Source organism: Panthera tigris, chromosome D3 (assembly GCF_018350195.1).
Source record: "Panthera tigris isolate Pti1 chromosome D3, P.tigris_Pti1_mat1.1, whole genome shotgun sequence".
Classification (NCBI taxonomy): Eukaryota; Metazoa; Chordata; class Mammalia; order Carnivora; family Felidae; genus Panthera; species Panthera tigris.
Window position 1 is genome coordinate 19,420,026 of NC_056671.1, and position 26,269 is coordinate 19,446,294.

The following is a 26,269-nucleotide window of genomic DNA, read 5'->3' on the forward strand; positions in this document are numbered from 1 at the left end:
TGGGCACAGTTGGTTGAGCGTCTGACTTCAGCTCAGGTCATGATCTCAAAGTTTGTGGGTTCAAGCCCTGCATCAGACTCCCTGCTCTCAGTGCAGGGCCTGTTTTGGATCCTCTGTCCCCCTCTCTCTCTGCCACCCACCCCCGTGCTTGTGCCGTCTCTCTCAAAAATAAACAAAACATTTAAAAACAAATAAATCAATAAAGCCTACCCTGGCTTTGTTTAAAAAAAGGGGGGGGGGAGGAAATTCTGACCCCTGCTGTAATGTGAATGAACCTTGAAAACATTAGATAAGCCAGTCACAGAAGGAAAAATGCCATACGGTTCCACTGATATGAGGTACCTTGAGTAGTCAGGTTCATAGACACAGAAAGTGGAATATGGTGATGGCCAGAGGCTGAAAGGAGGATGGAATAGGGAGTTAGTGTTTAATGGGGGCAGGGTTTCAGTCTGGGAAGATGAAAAAGGTGTAAAGACGGATGGTGGTGATGGCCACACAACAATGCACACCAATGTGAATGACTTAATGCCATTGAACTATACGTTTCAAAATGGTTGAGACGTTACACCTGAAACTAATGTAACATTGTGTCAACTACACCTCAACTGAAAAAAAAAAGTTAAGGGATGCCTGGGTGGCTCAGTCCGCTAAGCATCCAACTTCAGCTCAGGTCATGATCTCACAGTTCATGAGTTCAAACCCCATATTGGGCTCTTTGCTGTCAGTGCAGAACCTGCTTTGGATCCTCTGCCTCCCTCTCTCTCTGCGCCAACCCCCCCCGCCCCGGCATCCCCACTTGTTCTAACAAAACATTTTAAAAAAATATTAAGATGGTAAATATCATGTTATTTGTATTTTGCCGCAATTAAACAAACAAATTTTTCCAATGACTCTTTCCTGTTCCGGGCCTGGCGAGGGCTTACCATCACAACCTTAGTCACAGCCTCCAACCAGCCACAGGCACAGGCCCAGGAAGAAGAGCACTGACAGAACGAGGGTTGCTTCTCTCTGCTTTTCCAGCCTGAGCTTGTCACAGCCACCAAGAGGTACTCATGGAGGTTTTTGGACAGCTGCCCCACACCATCCTTGCAAGAAGCCAACTGAAGCATAGAATTCCACAAACACTGAAGCTCTCTAGAGGGTATGTTTTGCACACAGACACAAAACACCACACTGTCTGGACTGGTGCTCCCCAGCAGGAGACATGCGAGCCAAGAAGCCACAACAAAGGTGAGTGCAGGAAGGTGCACCTGCCTCGGCCAGAGCGGGGCTGTCAGCTGCTCAGCTTAGGGAGGAGTTCTGTCCACAAAGCACCCAGAAACCCACAGAGGCCTGGGCACGTGGAGGGTGGAAACTGAGCAATGTCTGTGGCTGCCAGAAAGGCTCTTGCATCCCATACTCACCCCATCCTCCATGTAGGTATCACCAGGGCTTTCTCTGGCCGGAGGCAGCATACCAGACTGCCCTACCTCATGGCCAAGTCAGCCCCTTGTCCCAATGCCATGCTCCAGCTGTCCCAAGCCTCAAAGAATACTACAGCAAGCCATGCCATCCCACTCCTCCATGCCTCTGTGCACAGGTCTGCCGCTGTCTGGAATGCCCTCCCTCTCCCCCACTCCCACAATAGCCTAGCACACTCCTTGCTTTCCATTTGGGTCCATTCAAGACCCAACTAATGGCCCACCTTCTCCAAGATGCCTTCCTTGAGCTAACCCAGCAGAGTTAGTCTCTTCTTGGTGCCCAGTTGGTACTGACCTCCATCACATCACCCATATATCACGTGTTCCATGTCTATGGGTTCCTTGGGGTCAAGGACCATATCAATGCCTAAGCACAGGGCTTGCACCCCAGTAGGTGCTACATAAACTTCAGATTAACACATGGACGAAGAGATGGTTGGAGATGCGTGATGGATGGATGGATAGATAGACAGATGATTAATAGATGGATGTCTGGACAGGTAGATGATGAATGGAAGATGGATGATGAATGTTTAGTGTTCTCCTAAAATCCATATATTGAAACCTAATCCCCAATCTGATGGAATTAGGAGGTGGGGCCTTTGGGAGATGATTTGGTCATGAGGGATGCATGTTCCAATGAACACTAATGAATGGGATTAGTGCCTTTATAAAAGAGACCCCAGGGAGCTCCCTCATCCCTTACACCATGTGGGGACACAATGAGAAGACAGCCATCTACGAACCAGGAAGCGGACCTCACAAGACACCAAATCTGAGGGTGCCGTGATCTTAGATGTCCAGTCTCCAGAACTGTGAAAAATAGGTATCTGTTGTTTATAAACCACCCAGTCTATGGCACTCTGGTATAGCAGCTCAGGATTCAGGATTCTAACACCCTGTTCTTTCAAGGTAGAGGGGTTTGTTTATAGCTTTGATTAATAAATGACTATTTTCTGAGCTTTTTGTTATGGAAATTTTCAAACACATACAAAAACTGAGAGCACAGTACCATGAAGGTCATGTCCCATCACCTAGCTTCAATGACTGTTAACTCATGGCCAGCCTTGTTTCAGGGCATGAACATTGAACACTGGGAAGCAGCTGGGAATTGTTAACCAGGCAACCATCTCCCATCCCAGCTCTACCCCTCCAGCAACTTCGTGGAGGAAAGAGCCCTTGTGGGGGTAGGAAGACTGACCCTACCTGCCTCACAGGTTCTGTGAGGAACACTCACGAGGGCTCCTGAACAGATGTGAGACACCCATATAGGGTTCTATTAGCTTATTTCATAATCACTACGAATTAGAAGGCAGCTCACTATAAGACAGAGGTCAGCAAACTCCAGTCCACGGGCCAAATACAGACTATCACTGCCTGTTTTTGTGTGACCTGGGATCTGAGAATACTTTTTATATTGTTATTTATTTAAAAATTTCTTAAGATTTATTCATTTTGACAGGCAGGGAGAGACAGAGCATGAGTGGAGGAGGGGGAGAGGGAGACACAGAATCTGAAGCAGGTTGTCAGCACAGAGTCTGATGTGGGGCTCTAACTCATGCACTGCGCGATCATGACCTGAGCTGAAGTTAGACGCTTAATTGACTAAGCCAACCAGGTGCCCCTGGTTTGTTTGCTTTTTTTTAAATTTTTTTTAACATTTTAAAATTTATTTTTGAGGGAGACAGAGCACAAGTGGGGGAGGGGCAGAGAGAGAGAGACACACAGAATCCAAAGCAGGCTCTAGGCTCTGAGCTACTAGCACAGAGCCCAACATGGGGCTTGAACCCACGAACTGTGAGATCATGACCTAAGCCAAAGTTGGATGCTTAACCAACTGAGCCACCCAGGCGCCCCTCCTGTTTTTTATTTTATTTAACAAAAAAAAATTTTTTTTGAATGTTTATTTACTATTGAGAGATAGAGAGAGGCAGATCGTGAGCAGGGGAGGGGCAGAGAGAGAGGGAGACACAGAATGTGAAGCAGGCTCCAGGCTCCGAGCTGTCAGCACAGAGCCCGACGTGGGACTCAAACTCATGAACCACGAGATCATGACCTGAGCCAGTCAGACGCTTAACCGACTGAGCCACCCAGGCGCCCCCTGTTTTTTATTTTTAAATGATGACACTTTAAATGGTTATATAAGTACCTACTTAATAGCCTCGATTTCTCCTTGGCCACAAAGCCTCAATTAGTTACTATCCGGCCCTTAAGAAGAGGTCTGCCAACCCCAATACTGCAGAGCAAAGAGCAGAGGCTCAAATAATCGCCCTTGGTTCAAATCCAGGCTCTGCCTTGGAAGCTTATTACCCTTCCAAGCTCCTGCTGCCTGAGCATCAACGTGGCAGGCACCACCTAGCTCCCTGACGGGTGGAGTGGGGCTCAGATCCTGGAAGGATCCCATTACAGAGAGCAAAGCCAAACCCAAATGCAAAGTTCCAGTAAAGGGAGGGGTCCTCTCTCTCCTACAAGACCACCAAAGAGGGAACACTGGCACGGTCTGGGGGTATACTCCCTGCACTGGGAGTCAAAGTGCGCAGGGAGCTGAGCTTGCCGAACAGAAAGTTCTTTAGGAAAGTGCAGACTTCCGCTGAGGCATCCATGCCCCACTGGAGTGCAGACAGTAAACAGAGTCTCCTTCCTGTCCTCTAACCCTCCAGGCTGACCAACCCATCCCCGGCACTGGCCAGCTCCAACACAAGACAGTCTCTGCTCTACTGGCAATAAGAATGCTCAGGCAAGTGTAACAGGAACCAGACAGAGAGCTCTCCCTACAGGCAGCAAGCCTGGGACTCTGACCCCAGGTGGGGCCTACACCAAGCAACAAGCTGCCGGAGACGGGTCATCTGTGATGAAGGAAAACAATGGCCCCACAGTACCAAATGTCCCTACCGTTGAGGTGTAGAGACGCACACAGGAAATAGGCACACACGTGAGCCCTGCTCATCTCAGTGCTAGCCTTAGTACAAGCGTGCCTGACTATGTAGGGCTGTGCTCCGGCTGGCAAGACACCAGCTGGCACTACCAGGCCTCCCCCTGCCAACCACCTGCCTGGATACTGTCACCTCCACCGGGGCAGACAGACACCTTCCACACTGCCCTCACACCCTCCCACTTCGATCTGGGCCTCCTGCTGTCCATGCTCTGCATTTCAGCACGTTGCCCAGGTGACACCTGCACAGCCTCTGAGCACCTGCTCCCAACCCAAGGACTGGCCAATGAGCAGAGAAGGAAAATGACAAATGAACCAGCAGAGAAGCATCATGGTTCCCATTTAAACTTACATGCAGAGCCAAATCCACCCCTTGGCTCACCACAGGCTCCCTGGACCCCAGTCACTGCAGGCAGCCAGACCCAAGGGGGTCTTACAACAAGACTGCTTTGAGACCCCTGCCGAAAAGGTTTTCCAAGTAATGTGCTGGGAACTCAGAGCAGCATGACTTAATTTTATTTGGAATCATGGAACTAAAAAGGGATCTTAAAGATGTTACTATGTGGCTTGCTCACTTATAGGTGGGAATTCGGAGGCCCACAGAGTTTAAGTGAGCTACCAAGTATCAGAGCCATGGAACAACCAAGATAGGCAACACAGAGCAGGACTAAGTGTGAGCCCCAGCTCTACAATCCATGCACAAGCCAGGATGGCTACAACTCCTGAACTGTTGGCTCCCAGCAGGACTAAAACAATAAAGTGGATGCCCACCGCAGTGTGGTGAGACAACTTACTGGTGTCAGAAAACTGTCCATTCCCTTTCCTCCATAAGCCCATTACACTACGCTGCCCTCCCTCCAAACATGGCCTTGCTGCTGCCCTGACATGGCTTCTGTCGGCTGAGTGTGGCCATGCAAGCTTCTCTCCCTTCTATAAAATCCTTTTTTTACCATGGTGTTCAACTCCCTTACAGCTTCCATTAAAGCCAGGCAGGAACTCCATGGGCCACAATTAACTGGACAATTCTATCTAGTACACCAAATCCACGGCCAGGATGCATGGAAGAAAAGCTGATGTGCTTTTCTGATACAGTTACGAGCAGCCCAGGGCAGCAATAAACTATCAAGTTTCACGATAAACAAGGGGACAGCCAGTTCTTTCCCCACCAAGAACCAAGGAGCTCACAAAGAACTAAATGTCATGTAGCCAGTGGCCTTGGGAAGCTTCCCAAATGAGAGACTGGATGGGTGTGGCCCCTGCTCAGGGCCTCTCCTGATTCAGGACCCATGGGACCTGCTATTTCTGGGGAACATCAAGGAGCTAGGAGTTATGATGGGACCCAGTTTAGGGCCAATGCCTCCTAAAGCAGACCTTAACCTCAGATCCTGCTTCGCTAGATAAAAACCTCAGATCACAATTTTGGAGTTTTTTTTTTTTTTTTTTAGAGAGAGACATTGACAGAGCTCAAGTGGGGGAGGGGCAGAGAGAGAGAGGGAGACACAGAATCCAAAGCAGGCTCCATGCTCGAGCTGTCAGCACAGACCCTGACTCAAAGCTCTAACCCACAAACTGTGAGATCATGACCTGAGCCAAAGTCAGACGCTCAACTGACTTGAGTCACCCAGGCGCCCCACAATTTTGGAGTTTTGAGAGGCGAGCCTCCACAAAGCCTTCCTCCCCTTTCCCCTTGCCTCAGGGAAAGTTTTATCTCCTAATGGAACCACTTCAGTAAAGACCTGCAAAAGGAAAGGGCAAGAAAGAAGTCCAAAGAGAGTAAAGGATTAATTCTAAAACGAAGGGTAACCTGGAACAACATTCCTAGAAGGTAATTTGGCAGAAGGTATCAAGGGTCTTCAAACCAGGAACACCTCTGACTTGGTAAACCCACTCACAGATGCCCACCCTCAAGGAAGGAGGCAGAAATGTGAATAGAAACCCGTATCAGAAGATGTTCGCTGAATGTAATGAATGACACTGAATTGTATACTTAAAATATGGCATATGCAAACAATGGGATATTATCCAGCCTTAGAAAAGAAGGAAATTGTGACACATGCTACACCATGGATGAACCTTGAGGACATTATGCTCAGAGAAATAAGCCAGTAATACTGTATGAGTCCATTTATAGGCGGTCCCTAAGAATAGTCAAATTCATAGAGACAGAAAGTAGAAGGGCGGCTGCCAGGGGATGGGGGAGGGAGGCTTAGGGAGTTAGTGCTTAATGGGGACAGAGTTTCAGGTTTGCAGGATGAAAGGCATTTTGGAGATGGATGGTGGTGCTAGAGGCTGCCCAATAATGTGAATGTACATAATGCCACTGACCCGTACACTAAAAAATGCTTAAAATGGTAAATTAAAAAAAAAGTTTTTTTAATGTTTATTTATTATTGAGAGACAGAGAGAGACAGAGCGTGAGTGTGGGAGGGGCAGAGAGAGAGGAGGAGACACAGAATCCAAGCAGGCTCTAGGCTCTGAGCTGTCAGCACAGAGCCTGACGCAGGGCTCAAACTCACAAACCGCGAGATCACGACCTGAGCCAAAGTTGGACGCTTAACCAACCGAGCCACCCAGGTGCCCCTTAAAATGGTAAATTTTATGTTACATGTATTTTACCATAATTTTATTTTTTATTGTATTCTACCACAATTTCAAAAATTATTTTTGAGAGAGAGAAAGAGAGCACGGGCGGGGAAGGGGTAGGGAGAGAGGGAGGCAGAAGATCGGAAGTGGACTCTGTGCTGACAGCAGAGAGCCCAATGCGGGGCTCAAACTCATGAACTATGAGATCATGACCTGAGCTGAAGTCAGACACTTAACTGACTGAGCCACCCAGGTGCCCCGTACACTTTATTCACAATATGTATATATATATAATATATACAATACATACAATATATATATAATATATATATTATTTTGTAATCTCTACCCCCCAATGTGGGGCTCAAACTCATGACCCCAAGACCAAGAGTTGCAGGCTCTCCTGACTGAGCAAGTCAGTCGCCCCCAAACTGTATACTTTATTTATTTTATTTTTTAAATGTTTATTTATTTTTGAAAGAGACAGAGATAGAAAGACAGAGCGTTGAGCAGGGGAGGGGCAGAGACAGGGGGAGACACAGAATCCAAAGCAGGCTCCAGGCTCTGAGCTGTCAGCACAGAATCCAACACAGGGCTCGAACTCACGAACCGTGAGATCATGACCTGAGCCGATGTCGAACGTTTAACTGACTGAACCACCCAGGTGCCCCCAAATTGTACACTTTAACTGGATGAACTGTATGGTATGCGAATTATATCTCAATAAAACTTATCTTTAAAAAAAAAAAAAAAAGATGCTCACTAGAGCGCCTGGGCTGGCTCAGTCAGTGGAACATGCAGCACTTGATCTTGGGGTCATGGGTTCGAGCCCCATGTTGAATGTAGAGAATACTTAAAAAAAAAATTTAAAGATGGTCACTGAAATACTGCAATTATCAGCTACATTCAGTAAAACTTTAAATGTCCAACAAAATTAATTAATATCAGATCAGTTAAACTGTAACTCTATCACAAAGTAAAAATGTGAGCCTTAAAAATAATGTTTAAGGGGCGCCTGGGCAGCTCAGTCAGTTAAGCATCCGACTTCGGCTCAGGTCATGATCTCGTGGTTTGTGGGTTCGTGCCCTGCATCTGGCTGTGTGCTGATTGCTTGGAGTCTGGAGCCTGCAGCCTTCTTCACATTCTGTGCCTCCCTCTCTCTGCCCCTCTGTCTCATGCTCTGTCTCTCTCTCTCTTTCAAAAATAAAAAAAATTAAAAAAAAAATGTTTACAGAAATATTCACTAAAACAAGAAAATGCTCATGTTAACTGACAAAGGCAAGACACCCAAGTAACGTAGCAAGATCTCAGCTACATAAAATTACAGAATATGATTTTATAATAAAATCTGGAAGAAAAGAAAATCTCCACTAACACTGAGCAGAAACCTGTCTCCCTGAAGCTTCAGGTCATCAATAACAGGTCAGCTGTCCAAATAGGACCTAAAAGAAATCCGTGCCCTCTTCCACCCACCAACCATTTAAAGCATGTAGCTAGCACTCATGGGTTCCTGGAGGTGAATGGTTCTCAACCCCGGCTGCAGAGGGAATCACTCACAGAGCTTTTCCAGAAACCCAAGGCAGCTTGGAGGAGGAAATCGAACAGCCATGTGTGGACTGTTCATGAAGACGGGTGATGTCTGGGAGCGGGGAACAGCTGACAGCCAGCAAGAAAATGGTACCTCAGTCCTACAACCACCAGGACCTGGATTTTTGCCAACAGTCTGAAACTGGGGGAGACACAGAGCCCCAGATAGGAATGACAGGAGCCTGGGCCCTGAGCAACACTTTGTAGCCTTGGGAGACCCTGAACAGAGGGCCCAGCTAAGCCATGCCCTGACTGCTGATCCATGGACACTGTGAGGTTTCAAAACAAAACTAAGAAGAACCTCACAAATCAGATTCTCCGGGAGTGACCAGCTGTAAAGACATGTGTGTGATTGCTTTAACTATAGCAGAGGCAGTCTATGTGGGCAGCTAGGGTGGAGACCTACCTCTTTCATTCTCTGCCAGGCCAAACACCCCCATTTCCCGTAACCACTCTGCTGACAGCCTTCAGGCTTAGCGGCATGGAGCAGAGTCCAACTATGGTGCGCTGAGGTCTGCACACTTCCATGAATACCAGGCAAAAGTTGGACTCCTAAAGATCATGTGCTATCCTGCTGGCCCCTGACCCCTAAAAGGTCCCAGTCAAATGAAAACCCCCAGACTTTTTCCAAGTGAACTACAGCCCCGCCCAGCCTTTCCAAAACCTCTCTGAAGCTTCCAAACAAAACAGAGCTGACAGGGAACAGCCAAGGACAGTATAGGATCCTGACCCACTGCTCCTGCCTGGTCTGTGTACCCCAGAGCCTGAGAGTCAGGCCAGTCTGGGTGTCTGAACACACACTGCAATGCCTGCAGGTCCCACCTCGGCCTTTGATGTCCAAGGTCATATTTATGCTCATGTCTAGTCATGCCCAACTTAGAATTCAATAAACAAAAAGTGACCCTCCTCTCCTTAGGAACAGCTCTGATTAATTCACACAATGGAGGGAACTCAGTGCTTTGGGGCCAGGGAGAAAGGGGGAAGAAATGAGAAAGAGACACCCATGTTCTGTTCTCTCAGATGTAAGCCCCCTGCTGCACCCCCAGGGCACTCTGGTTCTGGCAGCCACAACCCTGTCTGTTGCTCCTTGAAAGCCAACTGTGACAGTTTCGCACCTGCAGAATTAGGAAGCAGGCCCCTTGCTGGCTTTCTGGGGGCCCGGCTGCCCAGCCCAACCCAGCAGACATTTCCTGAGCAGAACAAAGTGCCTCCCCCAGACAGCCAGCAGGCTGGGCCTCAGCCCATTAACCTTCCCGGACTTCCTTGCCAGAGTTTCTGGAACCTGAGACCACAGACTAAGCGGGGATAAATAAGCAACCACAGGGCTCATGGGGCTAGGGAAGCCGGGAGATGACAAAGGAATTTTGGGACCAAGTCTCTGACGCTTCCTCACACGCCCCTTTCTGGAGCCCACAGGCTTCTTTCTAGAGCTGTGGACATCCTTTTCCAGAGCCACACGGGTCTACTTCTGGAACCCCACTCCGCTTCCTAGACCCCCACCCTCCCGCCCCGCACACCTCTAACAGTCCTTCTGGAGCTTTGCCTGCTCTTCACAGAGAAGAATCTGCTGCAACAACTCACACCATCTGGACACCGAAGAAATACCACAGGAGAGGAAACCACACTTATGTTAATAATCACCACCCGGATTTCTTAGGGCCAAATTCTAACAGTGGCTCACCAGCTGGTTTGGGGGGCAAGCGTGGGCCCATCTGACTGTTCTGTGACAAGATGCTGTTCCACAAGCGCCTCCCTACCAGGCACCCATGTGCATGGCTGTCTCAGATCCCAGACCATTACCGTGACTCACTGGGGCCCCTAAGCCATAGGCTCCCTATCTAACACCCCATTAGCACAGGGTTCATCACTGCATTCCTCTCCAACCACACTTGGCCACCAGCCACAGGGACACAACCCACATGGCCACCCTTTCATTCCCCCTCTGTACCAGTCATAGGGCAGACCTCTCTGTCCCCTCTCAGACCTACTAAAGGGAGACCCCCACCCCAACCCTCCCAAACTTGCTTTCCGGCCTCACAGCCACCTTTATCTCTCTCCCCCTCACCCGTCAGTCACCCCCTACCCTCTGGGCCCCAGGGTGAGCCTTGGCTGTGTCCCTGAAGCACAGACACATGCACAGAAGGCCCTCGTGACTGGATGCCAGTAAAGCTACATTGCTCCTGGATGCTGTTCAGTACTTGCTCAGTCCTTTGCTGGGGCCACTAAATCCCCCCACACACCTTGATCACCTCCTTGGAGTTCCCACTTGGACCAAGCAGGCCCATGAGTAGACACTTGGAGCAGAAACCCCGATCCCAAACCCCTGACCCCTTTGCATTTCTGCAACATAAACTCCCCTCTTGGCTCAGACTCCTCCTTTCTCTCACGAGACCCCCAAAATATGCAAATCTTAGGCCTGCTCCAGCCCTCTTCTCCCTACACACCTGCTCTGCTTCCAGCCTTCCTCATCTTTCCTTGCCCGGCCCTTTCTCTTAAAGGTCTGCAGCCTGCTGCCCCACCCCCATGCCCGCACTGAGGCCTCTAGCACAGCCCTCTCAACCCCCAGGCTCCCCCAGTCTCGCCTCCTTTCTCTTCTGTCACCCCCTCCCACTGTCTGTCTGCTCTTGTCCTCCCCAACCTCCCCCAGCCCCACTCACACTGACACAACTCCAGGAGCCCTATCTCCCACCAGACCATTTTGCATGCTCCTGGCAAATGCCTTTCCTGAGGTTCAGCTCCAAAGGCATCCTCTCCCCTGCTCAACAACCTTCGACCTGCCCCATCACCCTCCAAGAAAGCACAACATCCTCAACCTGGCTTCTGGGTCCTGCAGAACATGACCCCAACCCTCTGATCCACCCTCAGCTCCCCTGCTGCCCATATTTTATACCAATTCTCCAACCAAACAAGTTCTGCTATTTCCTCAGCCCGGTGACTACTTTCCAGCCTCTGAGCTCTTGCCCACTCTACTCTCTGGCTAGCAACCCTCTTCCCCAAGGACATGGGACAGACACGAGGCCTCCCTGCCCACATGCTCCCCAGCACCACTCTCTCCACAGAGCCCTGAGACCTGCCCCACATCACAGTACTTCAAGTGCCAGCTCATTCCTGCTCCTACCCAGGTCTGCAGGCTCCTCACACTCTAGTTAAGGGCTGAATGTGAACCATCTTCATATTTCCTAGGACAGCGGGAGGCACAAACCCTCCTGAAGAACAGTGTTTTCCCATCCCCTTTGCCTCTTAAAAAACGGAATACTTTAATACTACTGAACTCTGCACATAAAGTGGCTAAGATGGTACATTTTATGTTATGTGTAACTTTTTCCATAATAAAAAAAAAAAAAAAACACTGAAAATGAGGGAAAGAAGGGTTCAGTGAGACAGGTGCAGCCAGACCCTGGTGCTGTCCAAAGTGGCTGAAGAGCAAGAGGGCTCAGTGTCCTGTCTTTCTGGCTTCATGAGGGGTTTGGAAATGGCAATGTTTTCTACATTAAGAAAGCAACTGGAAAGAAGGAAGGAAGGGAGGGAAGGAGGAAGGAAGCAAGGAAGAAAAGGCCTGTAAAGTACATTGTACATTTTAGGTGACAATCCCATGACTCCAAATACGAACGTGGACATGTTAACCCATGTTCCTACAGGAGGAAGTGGAAAGCTTTCAGAAGTCAACACTCAAAAGTGAGTTACCTTTTCTGGTCTAAGGTCTAAGACTTGGGCAAAAACAAATATTGTTTTGGCACACACCGGCTTGCGCACGCACCCAGAGAACGAACATGCTGTGTTGAACATCCACTTAAGGTAATTCACAGGTCAGGCCACTGGGACTTCCAGCCAATCGGATGATGGCTCTGAGCCTGGTGTGGCAACCTTCGTGCTTTGGAAAGGACAGGAGAAGTGGGTACCTGTATCACTGGTCCAGCCTGTGCATCCCCAGTCTCACATCACAGCCACTCCATGACGGCAGAGAGGGTTGTGGGACAAAGATCACCCTGTCTGTTCAACTGTGGAAGAAGTCCAAAGAAGTGGATGGCCTTGAGTCCTGTACCTACAACCTCAGATACCTCCGCTACGGCAGTCCTTGCTGCTCGTCCACGAGAAAACGCAAAACTCTGCAAATGCATCATGCTACCCAAAGCACTGGCTGCTCTTCTCCCTTGAGCAGAGGCCTCAGTCAGCTCAACCTCTTGGGGACTTGGGGTCCAGCCACCACCCACGCCTGGCACCAAAAGGCTTGAGGAAGAAGCTCTGAAAACATCACGCTAAGTAAAACGATCCAGACACAAAAAGACAAGTGCTATTATGAGTCCACTTATATGAGGTCCCTAGAGCGGAAAGGAGAATGGTGGGTGCCAGCGGCTGGGGGGTAGGGGGAACGGGGAGCTGCTGTTTAATGGGGACAGAGTTCCCGTCTGGGAAGATGAAAACGTTCTGGAGATGGATGGTGGTGATGGCTGCATGACAGTGTAAAAGCACTTAATGCCAATGAACTGGACACTTCATGGTTCAAACAATATATTTTATGTTCTATATATCTTACCACAATGAAAAACGGGGTGGGGGAGCAGCGCCTAGAGGAAAACCACAGCCCTAGAGGTCCACAGATGGAAAGAGCTGCCTCTGAGCAAGCAGGTCCCTCATGGACAAACCTGTGAGGTGGAGCCTCAGGCTGGCGGCAGGATGAAGCTGAACTGCCCAGGCTCCTTTTCCTGGTGAGCCCAGCAAATTCCCAGCCACCACTTGGCTTCCGGCATCCCATTCCCCCCAGGGCTCTTCCCCAAGGAAAAGGAGACTCCACCAGTCCCTCCAGAACCTCCACACACAGGCCTGACCAGGGTCCCCATGAACCAGCAAAGTGGGTCAGGGCCCAACCAGCCATGTACCAAAACACCGTCTGGAACATTACTCAGCTGCCAAAAGGAATGAGGTGGTGCTGAAATGCGACAACATGGAGGAACCCTGAAACCTTACTCTGACAAAAAAGGCCACGTTACACAATTCCATTCAGGTGAAATGTCCCAAAAAGGCAAAGTTACCGAGACAGAAAGTAGAGTGGTGGGGGCCAGGGCCTGTGGGAGAGAGGGGGTCATGGTGGCTAAATGGAGCAGTTTTCTTTTGAGGTGATGGAAAAATTTTCTCAAATTAGACAGTGGTGATGGTTGCGTAACTCTGAATATACCAAAAAACACTGAATTGCACGCTTTAAACGAGTGAATTCTGTGGTGTGGATTCTACCTCAGCCATTGAAAAAACACCACCACCAGTCAGGAACATAGCTCCTCATTTACAGGTGAAGGGAGGGAAACCAGGGAATTAGCTGCCTCCCATCATAGCAGGCCCGAGACAGGATGGAAACCGCACACACCTCTAGGTCTCCAAGCAAGATTTTCTGGAGCTCTTAAAAAGACAGCGAGGAGGGGGAGCCTGGGGGCTCAGTTGGTTAAGTGTCCAACTTCGGCTCGGGTCATGATCTCGCAGTTTGTGAGTTCGAGCCCTGAGCTGGGCTCTGTGCTGACAGCTCAGAGCCTGGAACCTGCTGCAGATTCTGTGTCTCCCTCTCCCTCCGCCCTTCCCCCACACTCTCTCTCTCAAAAATAAACACTTACAAAATAAACATTTCAAAGACAGTGAACAGAAAAAGAGACAGATCTCTGCCTGCCCCAGGTGTGCTACAGCTCCAGCTGCCCCAGCCCCTCAGGGAGGGGGTCAGGTGTGGCTGGGGAACAGCAGATGGCAGTGGTCACCGTGGGCCACCCTAACTGCCCCTGAGGCTCTGGGGGAACATCGCCCAGCTCTTCCCCATGCCCCACAGCTCACAATAGGGTCAGCTCCTCACCCACCCTCCTGCTCCAGGGGCTGCCCCCCCCCACACACCTCACATCACCCTGCCAGGGCCGGGGCCAGCTCTCCAGTATCCTCCCCAACTGTACACAAAGCAACACCCTCTGGTCTGTGCAGCCTTAGGCAATCTGCAGATAGAGCCTGCATATGACAAAGCATTAGTAATTTTCAGGGCTTCCCGTCTTCCTCCTTTATTTCCTATTAAAATAAGAAAGTCTGTGGTTTTCATTTCCTCTCTTGAGGCCTCACAATCACTGAAAGTGAGAACAAAGTGGTTCTAAGCCTTTCCTCCACAAACTTGGTTGGGGGGGGGGACTCTATGAGAAAAATTAAGGTCTCTCTCTTCCTCCAGCCTCTAGTTTCTGAGGCCCCCCAAAGCCATAAGGCCACACAATCGGGAACACTGCAAGAGGACTTCACTCTACACAACTAGTGGGTGGATGTGGCCCCAGCATGGAGGGCTCGGCAACATCGGTGTGTAGCCCCAGGTACCCTGGGCTGATGGCACATCATAGCAGAGGAAGTAGCGAAAGCTTCATTTGCGGCCATGATGCAGAAAAGATATATGCTGTACATTTAGGATGTAAGAACTCCACTCGACGCCCAAAGATACACTATGAGAGGGAAAAGATGGGGCCCACGGCCACGGCAGACCCCTGGAACCCCTGGAGCTCATACTGGGCACTCTTGCCGAGCCAAGTGGGTAAAATGGCCTGCACCTACTGAATTATGCATTTCTCCTTTAAAATCTCTTGCTAAATGGCACTCAATCAACCTGCATTAGATGCCTAAGAGGGAGACTTCATGAGACCAGACAAGGGGCCAGACCCTCAGGGACCACTCGCTCTATGCACTCATGTTCCCTCAAAGTCTCCCAAGGAAGGGCCATGGTCTCCAGCCCACAGAATGAACACCCTGTGCAGGACCACACCCTGGATCTACCTTTAATGTCTGCATTTTCTCCCCGGACTAGGTTGACATACATTGCCTCTAGATTGCTTCTAGAATATCTACCTTGTCATTTGCAAGTATATATGTATATATATGATATGCAAAGAATCTCTTCCTGCTCTACGGGCATGCCAAATGACTCTAGCAGCATATATTTTTTTTAATGTTTATTTATTTATTTTGAGAGAGAGAGATAGCGAGCAGGGGAGGGGAAGAGAAAGGGAGACACAGAATCCCATGCAGGCTCTGCACTGTCACCACAGACCTCCACACAGAGCGTCAGCCCACGAGCCATGAGATCACGACCTGAGCTGAAATCAAGAGTCAGACATTTAACTGACTAAGCCACCCAGGCACCCCTCCAGCAGCATATTTTAAAAACAGCACACCAAGCCTTTAAAATGAAGTCAATCTTCAAAGGATCTTCAAAGGCTCTTCTTAAGGCAACAGAAGTACTCTGAGTGGCAATTCCCTTGGCCAGCTCTATCCCTGGATTTGCTGTGGTTGGAGCAGCAGGTCTCTCCCTATCCTTCTAGTGTCCCCTTGCATCTCTTGGCCAGCCAGAGATAGTTCCTTCCTAGTGCTCCTTGGGCCATGCACTGACCCTCCATGCACGTGGCCAGCATCTCTGTCACGTCTTCTCAGCCAGGCCTTGTGCCTCTGCACCTCCTGGAACCTGCTCACAGCAGAGCACCGTTAGCCTCCACCAACCCCCACCCTCAGCCCTTGACAGCTGGGTAGAAAAGGCAGACAGGCAGTGTCCTCGAACATTTTTGTCCTCTCGGGCCCTTTGTCACATGACCTGCTACAGGAATGAATCTTAGCAAAGTACCCCAGGAGGATGTAGGGAGAGTGAGGAAATTTCCTGAGATATTTGCAAAATAAAAGAGAAAAAGGACATTTCTTGGGTGGCTGATACATTCACGGACCTGCCTAAAGGCTGGGACCAGACGATTCCTATCACGGCACTTAGCTCTATGTGGCTGTCTCGCCAGCAGACCGAAAATGACCTGCTGGGAAGCCTGTTGCCTGACACTCAGCACCATTCCTGCCTGAAACGTGTTTGCTGAACATCCCTTCCACCTACTGGGCAGGGGGTCACTCTGTGACCACTCTCCTGTGATTGGTATCACCCCATGGTCTGAGGAGAGAGGCCAGCACCAGCCCCTCCACCGACCGCTTGACCTTGGGCAAGTGTGTTTGTCTCACAACCCCTCAGATCCAGTCAGATGATGGCATATAATTAAGTTCATAATCTCGCTCCAGCCACGGCACAAGAATGTTGAGGGCACATGAAACAGCCTCCACCAAAGGTGTAGTTACTACACAGGTGAGGCATCACAGTCTTTCTGCACCAGACCTCAGCAGTCGCATCTTTGAACCCACCAGCCATGTCTCCCTTGGGCGCCGGCCACCATCCCTGTCCAGTCATTTTGCAAGGTCACAGTAGCAAGTGCTAGAATCCAAGACAGCTAATTAGCAGGCCCCAGTCTGAGGACTCGGGAAGCTCTCTAAGGTTGAACAGGGTAAGAGCGAGCCTCAGCAAAGAAGGAAAAATCATCTCCAGATAATTTCCAAAGCTTTTCCTTCCTGGGGCACATGTATCACTGGGCCCCCGAAAATCCAGTGCCGCTTACCTGATGGGGTTAAGTGAAATTAAGAACAGGGAAGGGTCTGAGCAAACAGAGACCTCAGAGAAAGGGTCTCATTTCTTCTCTAACCCACAAACACCCACAAAACCCAAAACACAGACAGATCCACATGGGCTTGGTACACCACTATCTCATCAAACATGGTTAAGAGCCTAGACTGAGGCATGTCCTAGGACACCAAGGTAAGACCTTGTCTTAAGGATTTCACTATCCTGGAGAAGGAAGTCAGAGAGACACAAGATTAACAGGAAATAGCTGCAAACATACAGTGGAAGAAAGATATACAGTTAGGGAAGACGCCAGGACATCACAAAGATTTTGTTTTAGTATGTTCGTTTTTATTTTACTTTTTTTAAAATTAAAAGAAGAATTGTGTGTGTGTGTGTGTGTGTGTGTGTGTGTGTGTGTGTGTGTTTAAAGACAAGGCCCCTGGAGATTAGCCTTTCCACAAATCTGTGAATAAAGGCGAGAGAGAATTTCCTTAGAGACAGTACCCAGCACACAGTAGATATTTAATAAATACTTCTGAGTGACTAAATGGGGAGAGGTGGTTGCCTTGGTAACAGAAAGGTAGGTAGAAAGCAGGATAAAAAAGATATGGGAAGAGCTGTGCTAATAACCTAAAATTTTAAAGAAAAAAAAAAAATCGAATAGGACAAAAGGATCTTAGCAATAACGTGGTCCAACCACTAACTTGTTAGGCAAGGAGCGAGATGTGGCAACCTGTAGAACTTTAGGACACAGCCCTCCTGATGCCAGGCTGTGTTTTCTTGGCTCTATGAGGTTCCCGTACAACACATTACTCAAATTCTTCCTGAAACACAGTCGGTGAGGGTAGCACAGGCTCCATCTCTCATTGCCATGGCAGCCTTTCCTCTGTTGCCCAATGAGGGACTCATGGAGTGAGTCCAATACTTCAAAACATGACTGCATTTGGAGATGGGGTCTTTAAAGAGGTGGTTAACTTAAAATGGGGTGGTTAGGGTAGGCCTTAACTCAAATGAATTGTGTCCTTATAAGAAGAGGACATTTTGGACACATGGACAGGCATCAGGGGTGCACGGGAACAGAGGGATGACCATGTGAAGAGGCGGGGTGGGGGGGAAGAGCAGCAGGGGAGCATTTGCAAACCAAGCCAAGGACAGAGGCCTCCGAGAAAACCAACCCTGACAGCACCTTGATCTTGGAATACTAGCCTCTAGAAATAAAAATTCCTGTTACTTAAACCATCTTCTGTTTTGTTATAGCAGCCCTAGCAAACTAATACAAGGGGCCACTTTACAAACGTGGGTGTGAAAGCCAAGGAAATATCACCATCACTAACAGGTGTTTTCCTAAAGAGAACATACCTATTAAGATTAGAAACGGGAATTAAGGATGAGACTACTGCTCCCGGCAACTTCAAAACCCTACTTGAGTGAAATAAACCAGACACAGAAGGACAGATATTACAGGATTCCACTTATATGAGGGACTGAGGGACCAATTCACCGGGACAGAGAGTAGATTGGTGCTTGCCAGGGGCTGGGCTAGAGAGAAGATGAGTTAGTGCTGAACCGGGACACAGTTTCAGTTTTGCAAGATGAAAAAGTTCTGGACATGGATGGTGGTGATGGTTGCACAATGTGAATGTATTTAATGACACTGAACGGTAAACTTAACAATGGCTAAAATGGTGCATTTTGGGGCACCTGGGTGGCTCAGTTGGTTAAGCGTCCAACTTCGGCTCAGGTCACGATCTCACAGTTTGTGGGTTCGAGCCCTGCACTGGGCTCTGTGCTGACAGCTCAGAGTCTGGAGCCTGCTTCGGAATCTGTGTCTCTCTCTCTCTCTGCCCCTCCTCTGCTCATGCTCTGTCTCTCTCGGTCTCAAAAATAAATAAAACATTAAAAAAAAATTTTAAATATAAAAATAAAAAACAAAATGGTGCATTTTGTTACATATGTTTTACCATAATAAAATAAATAAACCTATCACATGTTATACAAGTAACATTTTTCTTAATGTTTCATTTTTTTGAGAGACAGTGAGCAAGAGCAAGCAGGGGAGGGACACACACAGAGAGAGAGAGAGAAAGAGAGAGAGAGAGAGAGAGAGAGAGGAGAGAAAGAATCCCAAGCAGCCTCTGCATTGTCAGTGCAGAGCCTGACATGGGGCCCGAACCCACAAAGTATGAGATCATGACCTGAGCTGAAATCAAGAGTCAGACACTTATCCAACTGAGCCATCCAGGGTGCCCCACTTAAGTAACATTTTAATTTAAATTACTACATTGCTTTCAAAGCAGAAAACAAACAAACTAAAAACCCAAAACAAAATCCTACATGACTGTATTCTAGTCAGGGGGAGAGACCCCAATGAAATTCATAATAAATAAATCCACCACCCCTACTACCCCCTGAACCTTGATCTAAAAAGCAGCCACAGTCAAAACTCAGGCCTAATGTTTGACAACCTGAGCGCACTTGAAAATGCCAGTCTATTCGTTGTGAATGAGGAACCCCTCAAACCACAGGGGTGAGCTGCAGATAGGTGAGCTGCCTCAGGCACTGCCGGGTCTTCTCCCAAGTGGGCTGAGCTTATGGTTCACCTAGATGCTTTGTCCTAATAAAGGCAGCAGTCACATACACAGGGCCACAGGACTCCTGGCCAGCGAGGGGAGGTGGCTACTGAAGCCTGAGACAAAAGGGAGGAACGGAAAAGGCACATTCCCTCCCAAGAGCCACGCAAATCGACAGCATTCCCAGCTAGCTCCTTCTTTAGTGAATTATTTAGTGAAATATTTCATTCTGTTCCCAAAACAAGGAAGTCATCCTTCCAGAATTGGAAAACCCTTATAATATTTGAACTAGACTCTGCTTCCACCCTGTTGATGACTCAATGGTCTCAGACTCTACCTGGTTGGTTCTGTCCACTCTGCCTCTGCTCACGAGAGGAGCCTATACTCAGTTCAAAGGTGACCACAGGCTCTGATGTAAAGAGATGACGATCGAGCCAATGCAAGGCCTGAGTGACCTTTTCCTGGCCCAGAGTTACTCAATCTAACTGGTGGCTGATCCGTTCAATCACCCAAGGGAAAAACAAAGCAATGATCATTCTGGTGACACCACACTGCCACAATCCAAAGAGAAAATTAAACTGCTTAACAGAGATGTGAACACATAGGGAAGCAACTCACATGAAAGCCCATAAAGAAACATAAGACATGGGGTCAGATCTCACAAATGATACTTGGAAAGGGGCCGAGGGACACCGGGGCTGAGTGTTCAGATCAAGAATTCCTCAGACCTGCAGGGCGCCTGACTGACTCAGTTGGCAGAGCGTGTGACTCTTGATCTTGGGGTTATAAGTTCAAGCCTCTCATTAGGTATAGAGATTACTTAAAAATAATTTTAAAATCTTAAAAAAAAAAAAAAAAAAGAATTCCTCAGACCTAAAAGAGTAAAGGCTCTTGGGTTGTCTGGTCTCTCTTGTGAAAGGCTCACCAAAGGTCTCAGAAAGGGAAGTTCAAGGACAGGGATGGAGTTAGAGACAAATACAAGAGGTAAGATGCTTCCTAACTTCTCAAATCCACAACCTAATCCTGTAGCTGTGAAAAGGCGGGAGGGATCTTCCAGTAAGTGCTATGTGTACGGCTCTGAGCCAGGCTTCCTGGGAGATCCGGAAATGAACCAGGGATCCCTGCCTTCAAAATACAACACGGTCTGTTCTACCATGGGGATGAACCTTGAGGATACTATGCTAAGTGAAATAAGCCAGACACAGAGGAACAGATCCAGTGTGATTTCGTTTATATGAGGTACTAAGAGTAGTCAAATCATAGGAACAGAAAGCACAGTGGTGGTTTTTAGGAGCTCAAGGAGAGGAAATGGGGAGCTGCCGTTCAGGAGGGAGAGAGTGTCAGTTGGGGAAGATGAAAAGAGTTCTGGAAATGGATGGTGGAAATGGTTACACAGCAGTATATGTTTAATGCCACTGAACTAGACACGTAAAAATGGCTAAAATGAAAAAAAATGGCTAAAATGGGTTAAGATGGTAAATTCAGTTATGTGTCTTTTATCACAGTAAAAAATAAATAAATAAATAAATAAATAAATAAATAAATAAATAACCACAGTCCAGAGAGGGCTGACATGGGTGCCCCAGAGCCTTTGCTCCCACTGCCCCTCAGGGCAGCCAGCTTTCCCCACTCTTTGCCACTAGACATGTGCGGACAGGTGAGGCCTCTCTCCAATTCTGCTGCCTCCGGAAGCTTCCCTGATCTCACTCTCTCTGAACACATAAACGATGTATGTGTGTGCTCCTGTCTCCCATTAACCTGTAAGCTCCCGGATGGCAAGGACTACACTCTTTCTATGTCGCCTGCATGGTAGAAAGGGAAGGGCTCGCACACAGCAGGGCTCACGGCTGATGGGCCCTGAGTGTGTGCAGGGGAAGCACCCCTGGACCAATCCAGTCATGATTTTCAGGTTCAGTGTAGGGCGATGCAGAGAACACCCTAAGGTGGCCACGTTCGGGAAGGAACACATTTGCATTCCCGCAGGGACCCGGAACCCCTGGAATCCCAGCTCTGCCACTTCCTGGTTTCATCTTCAGCTATGGTTGGGCAGACCCATCACTGGGTGATGTAAGAGCCTGCGAGGGGGCCCTGCATGAGGCACACCGTCCCCATGCCTGGCACAAGGTGGCAGGTGGTCATTTCAGCTTCTTCTCTCGACACCAGGGGCCCTCAACTCAAAAATATGAGAGCACACACATCCAAAGGGATGCTGAGGCTATTAGATCCAGGTCTCCATGTCTGCTGCTGCTGTGAAAAATTAGGGTGCTTCCACTCCCTTCCACGCTGTGATTTTCCTCTTTGTCCCTCTGCAGGGCGCAGCCCTGGCCAGCAGGCCCCACGGCTGTCTAAAGAACATCAGTAAACAGTTTGGAAAGAGACAGATGGCTTTGCCAGCACAGGTTCCCTCCTTCCCCTCCAGTCACTACCCTCAGAGGAGTGCTGAGCACAGAGCTGAAGACTCCCAGAGCTAAAACCTAACAGGAGAGAAAACATGGGGCCTTGAAGACATTCAGAGAAAGATCCAGAAAGTCCTCAGAGTGGGGTCCGAGTTGTAAAATTAACCCTGCAGCCATTTTCTGAGAGCCTACCGTGGGTTACACACAGAGCCAGGGTCTCACGCTGGCAGCAGCTGTATGAGAGAGAGGCCAGAGGAGTCGAAGAGAAGCGGAAGAGAGCCCAAAGGGCAACCTACTGAGAACACATTCGGTCCAACCGGTCCCTACTTTCTGGAAACTCAGAATTCACCATCAGTAAGAGAATACCAGTTCAGATTGCAGGTCTCCATGAAAACCTCTCATTTTCTTTATTGAGCACGTTCTCCCGCATCCCGGTGCGGGATCCCGGCCAGTTCAAGCTGGCTGGCTCCGTCGACAGCTGGCCAGACAAGGCTGGTGCCCAGTGACCACAGGGCAATCCTCCAGACCCCAGACGAGCCGCTCTGCCTGCAAAGCAGGCTTCTATATACTACAGCCTTCCACCCCCAGCAAGGGACCCAGGGGATGCAGCTGGGTCCAGCCACAGGTCTGAGCAGCAGGCCGCAGCCACCCCAAGCTGCAAATGAAGATCAGCAACTGGCTGTATCTAAAACAAACAGGACAGAGCACTGATCACAAAAAGGCCTCTTGACAGAGCCAAAAATAACCTTACTTGTTTCAAGAGGATTCTCAGGATCGAAGCACATACAACTCCATCAGCAGAAAAAGAAAAATCAATGGAGCAGAAAACCAGATCAGCCCAACAGGGACCGGGACTCCAAGAGATTCCCCACAGCCACACACACACACACAGCCCATCCAAACCCCACACCCGCCCCACCCTCTTCTTACTCCAATCTTACAAACTGTGCCTGGATCTTAAAACCCAGTCCCATCACCCCCAAAGTTATACACACAATTCTATGGGTTTGATCCCAAGAGTCAGACCATGGATTAGGAGGCCAAAATGAGCACCAGTGTATATTCATCCTTGGGAAGCCAAGGAAGCAAGAGTGCACTGAAGGATCAGAAAATGAAGCTGGGGTAAGATGCACACAGGAACCTATGGATGAGTAATGATGGGTGATGTCTGCCATCAAAGCCAGGCAAATCAGAACAGGTGTGGCTGTGCTTCAGCCCTGGATAAAATCTTTACCCCTGTCGATTTGCAGTGGCCCACTGAGTCAGAACTGCCTGTCACCTCACTTCCTCCTAATTCCTATTTTCACCTGCTCTGACTTGCATTCGGGCCGACGGTTAGCAAGAGAACCTGACACTTTCTATGGCCTGGGAGCAGCTAGCACATCTTGGGTTCTCCAGACGTGTCTCGTAACTCTTCCAGGTCAGGAACAGTCAGGGTGGCAGGGAATTCCCAAGACACAGATCAATCTCTACTGAAAACACCCGTTCCAGACAGCAGAGATGGCCCCCACTTAATACCATCCCCACTGCCTAGAGTAAGTAGCATGATCAAAGGGCAAGGAGATCACTGCCCAGGGCACCATGGTCCCAACCCAGAGAGTATTCCCACAAGAAGCACACCACTCCAGAACCAAAGGAACAGCCGCCTACCATCCCCACACACTGCCCCTCCCAACCCAACTGCAGTCCAAACACTGGGAATCTGCATTCAGGAGAAAGTGGGGGGATGGCATTTGTTCAGGCACAAGAGGAGCATGAATCCTTCCTGTCCAGCGTGAAAATCAATCCAAAAAAGGTTATCTACCTATTTCTCCCTTGGCCAACGACCCCTTTTCTTTTCAATCGTTTCCAGCCAGAGGGCAGGTGTGCCCACCCAAGGTGGTGGAGGTACCCACCTGCGTCTCCATGGAAGGTGCCATCCTGAGGCAGCCTGCCAGACAAGCTGTCCCCATCGCTGGGCCAGATCTGCCCGGTCTTGCGGACGCCCACGATGGTGGCCTCCGACACGATGACCTGGCCCTGCCGGTGCCGCTTCTGGCACTGCGGCGTCGGGGGGCTGCTGCTGTCAAAGGATTGCTGTGAGTTCTGTGAGGGTGACCGGCTCTTGTCTCGAAACATGCGGTAGGTGGTGGGGCTGGGGGACACGCGGCTGGACTGGCCGGAGGAGAAGTCCTCCTCGCTGGAGGTGAGGTTCTCGTTGGAGCTGCAATCTGGCGTGTAGCCCCCTCCGCTGTCCTCAAAGCTCCGAGGGGAGTAGGACCTGCGGGGCCAGGTAAGGCGCTTCTCCTGCTCCGAGGTGCTCTGGCTACGCAGGAGCGGGCCCTTGCCCTCCCCTTCCATCATCATACCCCCAACGTAGATGCTCTGGTAGGGCTGGTACTCCAGGGGCGGCCAAGGGGGTCTGCTGCCACCGTTGGCATTGATCAGGTTGTCCTTCAGGAAGCGGGGGTTCAGCTCCGCGTCCTCGTAGTCGCCGTCGAGGCCGCAGCTGCTCTCCGAAGTACGGCCCCGGTTAGAGGACCTGGGTGCGTCCCCCAGGCTCGGCCCGGTGGTGCCGTGCTGGGACTTCTTACGCTCCATCTGCATCGCTTGGCTGCCCAGGGAGCTGATCCGGTCGGACACTTCTTTGTCGTTGACCTTCACCAGACCGCGCTCATGGTGAAACTCGACGTTTACGTAGAAGGGCTTCTCGGTGTCCGCGGCTCCGGGCTGGCCGTGGCCCTTGCGGATCCTCTCAAAGTTGGACCTGAGGGCCGCCACGCTGGTGGGGGGCCCGCGGTCTTCCCGGTCCGCGGCCGCGGCGGCTCCGGGCCTGCGGGCGGCCCCGGGCCTGGCCTTGCTCGGGGAGCCCTCTCCGTCGGGTCGGGCCTCGGGCTCCTCGGCGGGCGGCGGGTCGGCGCCGTCGGCGGGCGCGGGCGGCGGGCGTTGTGCGGACGCGCGGGGCTCGGCGGCGCCGTCGGGGGGTTGCGCCGCGCGTCGGAAGCCCCAGCGCTGCCGGTCGTAGCTCTTCTTCTCCTTGGCCAGCAGCGTCTGCAGGTAGATCATGCGGAAGCGCTCCTGGTTCACCTCCTGCTCCAGGCGCCGGATGGAGGCCTTGCAGCGCTCCAGTTCCTGCTCGATGTCGCCCACCGAGCGCAGCTCCATGCGCGGCGGCTCCGAGTCCGGGAACTGCGCCTTCCACGCCTCAGCGAAGCCCACAGGGTCCACCATGGCGCGGCCGGCCTCACCTGCACCGCCCGGCTGCGCGCAGGGCCCGCCTCAGCGGCGGCTCGGCGACCTCTCCAGGCCCGGCCCCAGGCGCCGGGCGGCCCCCATGTCCCCGCGCAGCGGTGGCGGCGGCGGCGGCCGAACAATGCCCGCCCCCTCCCGGGCTGCAGGTGAGGCGGCGGGCTCGGCTCCCCGGGGCGGCGCGGGGCGCGGGGGAGGGCGCGCGCGAGGGGGTCGGGCGCGCGCGAGGGCGGGGGAAGGGCGCGGGGCTGCGCGCGCCGCTATTGTGTGCGGGGCTTCTCCGCGCGGCGCGGCGCGGGCGCTGCCCTCCGCTCGGCCCGGCGCCGCTAGCCCATGGCCGCCGCCCGCGCGCTCCTCTGCTCTCGCTCCCGCGCCTCGCCCCGGCCGCCGCCGCCTCCCAGGGGCCGCGCTCGGCCCGGCCCGCTTTCGCCGCACTCCCGCCCGGCCCGCACTCGGCGCCGCAGGAAGGGGAGGGCCGGGGGGCGGTGGCCGTGGCGCGGCTGACGGAGCCCGGCGGGCCTCTTAAAGGGGCCGCGCCGAGGGCTCCGGGGGGGGGGGGGGGGGGGGGGTGAACTGTGGGTGGGGGGAGGGGCTGCCTAGGAGCCGCGCCCCCACCCAGCCCCTGTCCTCCCTCGGTCTCCGCGCTTGGGGAGACTCTGTCCCAGGCGGTGGCCGAACCCAGCTGTACCACGCAGAGGCCCTGGCGAATTCTGCACTCCTGGAGCAGAAACACCTGGATCTTCACTTCCCCACAGCCCGGCAGCCACTCTCCAGCTTTGGGGCTGAGCGCTCTGGGGGCCACCCTCCTGGCCCCTATGCGCACAAGAGCCTGGAGTGGCAGGTCACCTAGGGAAGCAGGGTGGGCTAGGTTGGGCCGCCGAGACCAACAGCGCTTATGTGCCCACGGGTCCCAGCACTGTGGGCTTGGGGTGGGTGATGCATCAGCTGCCACAGGGCATTGTCGCAGAGATAATCGATAGGAATTTTTCCCCCAGGTCACTCAACACCCACATGGCCTTCCCTGTGGTCCTGAGCTGTATGTTTGTCCGCTGGCCTCTCCTGAGCTTCAGAGGCCAGGGAAGTTT

General features: G+C 51.0%; 1 protein-coding gene across 1 annotated transcript in view; it reads right to left on the reverse strand.

Annotated features, from left to right (window-relative positions):
• Window positions 1–25,303, reverse strand: part of BCR (BCR activator of RhoGEF and GTPase) — a 127,432-nt gene extending 102,129 nt beyond the window's left edge. Inside the window, exon 1 of the mRNA XM_007092344.3 lies at window positions 23,852–25,303. Coding sequence (XP_007092406.2) covers window positions 23,852–25,166 — 1,315 coding nt within the window. The 5' untranslated portion in view covers window positions 25,167–25,303. The remainder of the gene's footprint in view (window positions 1–23,851) is intronic.
• Window positions 25,304–26,269: the final 966 nt, after the last annotated feature.